General features: G+C 35.1%; 1 protein-coding gene across 1 annotated transcript; it reads left to right on the forward strand.

Annotated features, from left to right (window-relative positions):
- The first annotated feature begins 252 nt into the window (after window positions 1-252).
- On the forward strand, window positions 253-3,293 carry LOC109219173 (protein indeterminate-domain 2-like). Its single transcript, XM_019383605.1, has 4 exons — window positions 253-466; window positions 1,134-1,530; window positions 2,007-2,287; window positions 2,614-3,293. The coding sequence occupies exons 1-4, from the start codon at window positions 253-255 to the stop codon at window positions 3,291-3,293; spliced, it is 1,572 nt and encodes a 523-aa protein (XP_019239150.1).
- The last annotated feature ends 503 nt before the right edge of the window (window positions 3,294-3,796 follow it).

Here is a 3,796-nt window from a genome sequence, read left to right on the forward strand (position 1 = left end):
GTCTTTATATCCACACTATATATAGTAGTATAAGCCAAGAAGACAAGCAGAAATATAGGAGAGAGTTCCCTGGTTTTTGTCTTCCTCTACTCGATCATACCACATTATATTCCAAGATTTAAGTTATTCTCCCAAAGAAACAAATCTCCTTCAACCCCTTTTGCACCAACAACTAAACAAAAAAGTGGGAAACAACAAATTAAAGCTAAAATAAACAAAAATTCTTGAAATATATTATAGTGGAGTTTCTAGATGTCAAATATATCAGGAGAAGAAGGCAGTTTCTCTTCAGGGAACAGTGGAGATCAGCAAGTTCAGAAACATAATCAAGCAGCCCATTTGAAGACTTCAAATAATATTTCCTCTATTACTACTACTAGTAATGGGTCCAGTTCACAATCCCAGCAACAGCAGAATAAGCAGCAGCCTCTTGCTAAGAAGAAGAGAAACCTTCCTGGAACTCCGGGTAAAACAACGCTATCTGTCCCAACTTATGTGACGTATTTCGAATTTCGAGAGTCAAACGAGTTTTTCTCCATAGATTATATTTAACAAATAATGTTTCGATTCTTGAAATTAAGCTAGTTATGTTAAGAATATTGAAACTGCATGTTGAATTGTATCCTTAATTTGTTTTCTTTGATCTAATGTGAACGTATAAGTAGAAACGTAGTAACATGTATTACTACAATGAGCAATTTAGCAAATTTTTCTGTGCCATGCATGATGGGGAAACCTTTGACTCTAAGCTTGTTTTAAATGGACAAATCCTCATCTTGCAAAAAGGGTCAATAATTGCTTAATTGGAACTAAGATGAAATGCACTTTTTCCATTTTTTCTTTTTTGGTGACCCACACACCACTTAGAATGTTATATATATATATATGAGTAGTACGTACACTTCTAATCATTAAAGAAATTTGCTCTTCCTAGACTTCAGTACTTCTTGATTGTGAATATCTGAATTGTTTGTTTGTTGTTCAAGAATTCTAAAATTCACTACCATTTGGTCATGAATATCTGAACTGGTTAGGTGTTCAGAATTTTTAGAATCCAGTACTTCTTGTTCAAGGATATATTCTATAATCACCACGTGTCTAATTGTCAATTACTCTTCTTGAAATTCTTGTAGATCCAAATGCAGAAGTCATCGCCCTATCACCAACAACTCTCATGGCGACGAACAGATTCGTGTGTGAGATTTGCAACAAGGGATTTCAGAGGGACCAAAACTTGCAGTTGCATAGGAGGGGACATAATCTCCCTTGGAAGCTTAGGCAAAGAAGTACAACTGAAGTGAGGAAGCGCGTTTACATATGTCCAGAGCCAACTTGCGTGCACCACAATCCGGCTCGTGCTTTGGGTGATCTTACTGGAATTAAAAAACATTATAGCCGTAAACATGGAGAAAAGAAATGGAAATGTGATAAATGTTCCAAAAAATATGCCGTGCAATCTGACTGGAAGGCTCATCAGAAGACTTGTGGGACAAGAGAATACAAATGTGACTGCGGTACCATTTTCTCCAGGTTATTAGTTTGTGTTCTCATAATATTTTCAGTCCTTTCTTCTAGAGAAGAAAATAAATTCACATACATACTTGTGAAATAAAATGGACTGCATTTCACGTTAATCCAAGACTGAATCAAAGGGATGAGACCCGATTCAATTCTGTGATTAAATCAAATTCTTCCCTTTGTTAGTTTACCCAATATAAGTGACTGTCACGTCCAATGTTCTCTTCTAATTAAAATTACCTACTACCTAGCTAGCTACACGGTTTTTGTTCAAATAAAATATGGTGTATGTATTCCTATATATACAGAATCCATTAATGATCTTTAGATTTTGAAAAATACTTTTGAAAGAATTTAAGTTCTATTATGGACGGTATAAAAAGTATCGAAAATCAAGTTATTACTTTAAGGTACTGTATTTATTACAGATAACTTTTTGTATAATAAAATTGATAATTAGTGATATACGGAGGTTCATTGATGTGCAGGAGGGACAGCTTTATCACACATAGAGCTTTCTGTGATGCATTGGCTGAAGAAAACAACAAAGTGAACCAAGGTCTAATAATGAACAATAATATGGAACCCAATTTGCAAAGTGGCCAAATGCATGGCCTCATGTCATCAAATGCCTCCTTGGGGTTATCCGACTGCAACAACTTTGATCTCAAAACCCCACTAAAATCACTCCCTCAGGAACTTTTTTCCATTCCATTCAAGTCCATGAACAATAATATGGCTGCAGGTGGCATGTTCTCGACCACGTCAGGTAGTTAAATCGTATATATGACTATCTCATTTAAAAGTTTAGGAAAAAAATGTATTTTTATCTATGGAATCTTTACACAAGTAGCCAGCCGAATTCACTATTTACATAGATGCACATTGATTATACATGATTATACACATATTATACATACGACACTAACGACAGTTATTTTTAGTTTAAATGGTTGCGCAGACGGCTATTAGGTTAATTCTTCACTATTCTTTTGTTTTTCTTAGCTTGTATACATAAATTATATACTGATTATAGACAAATAACCGACAAGATTTACTATTTATTTATTTAACAATATAATGTCTTCAACACAGGTAACCTTTTTGGTAGCCCAAGAAGTGTAGCGTCATCATCTTCAGGACTTCAACTTAGCTCCAACATCCCATCAAATTTCAACTATCTCCAAGACAGTAGTAAAAATGGGCCAGGCCAGGGCCAAGCTCCAATGTCAGCAACTGCGCTTTTGCAAAAAGCGGCCCAAATGGGGGCAACTGCTGGTAATAGTATTAATTCCCCTATGATGCAAAAAAGCTTCGTGACAAGTGCAATGGCTGGTCCTTATGTTAGCCCCTCACTCTATGAGAATTTCCAAACACAACCAGATAATAATACTAACAATCATCAGCCAAATTTAGCAGCAGTTATGAATGACATGGGAATGTACAGTGGGATACTAATGAGCAATGATCATCAAAACATTAATACTGAACATGATCAAGAGAATAACAATACAAATGATAGCTCTAGTGTCAGGAACCAACGTACAGTGTTAGGACACAATGGAAATAATGACTTGTTGACAGTTGATTTCTTAGGAGTTGGAGGATCCTCAAGGCCACCAAGTTTGCACGAGCAACAAAGATTGGAAGCAGCTATAAATCAACAAAGTATGCAGGCCAGTGCTATAAATCCTTTCCATCAACAGAATATTTCACATGGAAATAATTCTGCTATGGAAATTTCCAGCCCATATGGAATATTTGAGGACAATTAAGAATCAAATGTTACATCTAGGATGGCACGTACTCAACAAGGAAAGAACTTATTGGCATTTGGTGTTATACCAAAACAATAATTGCAAGACATGAATTTAATATATTCTCAATGGTTAAATGATCAGCGAATTTCTTCACTTTAATATTTAAGTTTTAAGATTAAATTGTTTGATTTGGTATCAACACCGAGCGAGAATAACCATTTTTCTCAACTTTAATTGTTAAGATATGACTTTTCGTATTAAAGGACGTGCATGCATTGAAGAAAACAGGAAGGAATCCCCTCCAGTATTTTTTCCTCAAGTATTTCTCAATTGTACTGTAGGATGCTACCATGTGTCACTAAAAATTTTAAAGGTCAAGATATCACCGGGATATTTCAAATTCATTTTCTGTTTATGTTATCTTAATATACAAAAATAAATTAAAATAAACATCAGTCTAAACATTGCTTGAACTTCCGGCGCCGATGCTGACGACATAACCCATGGTCTAAACATTG

The sequence above is a fragment of the Nicotiana attenuata genome, unplaced genomic scaffold (assembly GCF_001879085.1).
Source record: "Nicotiana attenuata strain UT unplaced genomic scaffold, NIATTr2, whole genome shotgun sequence".
NCBI classification, from domain to species: Eukaryota; Viridiplantae; Streptophyta; class Magnoliopsida; order Solanales; family Solanaceae; genus Nicotiana; species Nicotiana attenuata.

What these genes read in the sequence shown, in the direction of transcription:
- LOC109219173 (XM_019383605.1), top strand. Translation starts at nt 253, where the DNA reads ATGTCAAATATATCAGGAGAAGAAGGCAGTTTCTCTTCAGGGAACAGT. An exon ending in AAACCTTCCTGGAACTCCGG is followed by an intron (nt 467 to 1,133) that starts GTAAAACAACGC and finishes AAATTCTTGTAG; the next exon opens with ATCCAAATGCAGAAGTCATC. An exon ending in TGCGGTACCATTTTCTCCAG is followed by an intron (nt 1,531 to 2,006) that starts GTTATTAGTTTG and finishes ATTGATGTGCAG; the next exon opens with GAGGGACAGCTTTATCACAC.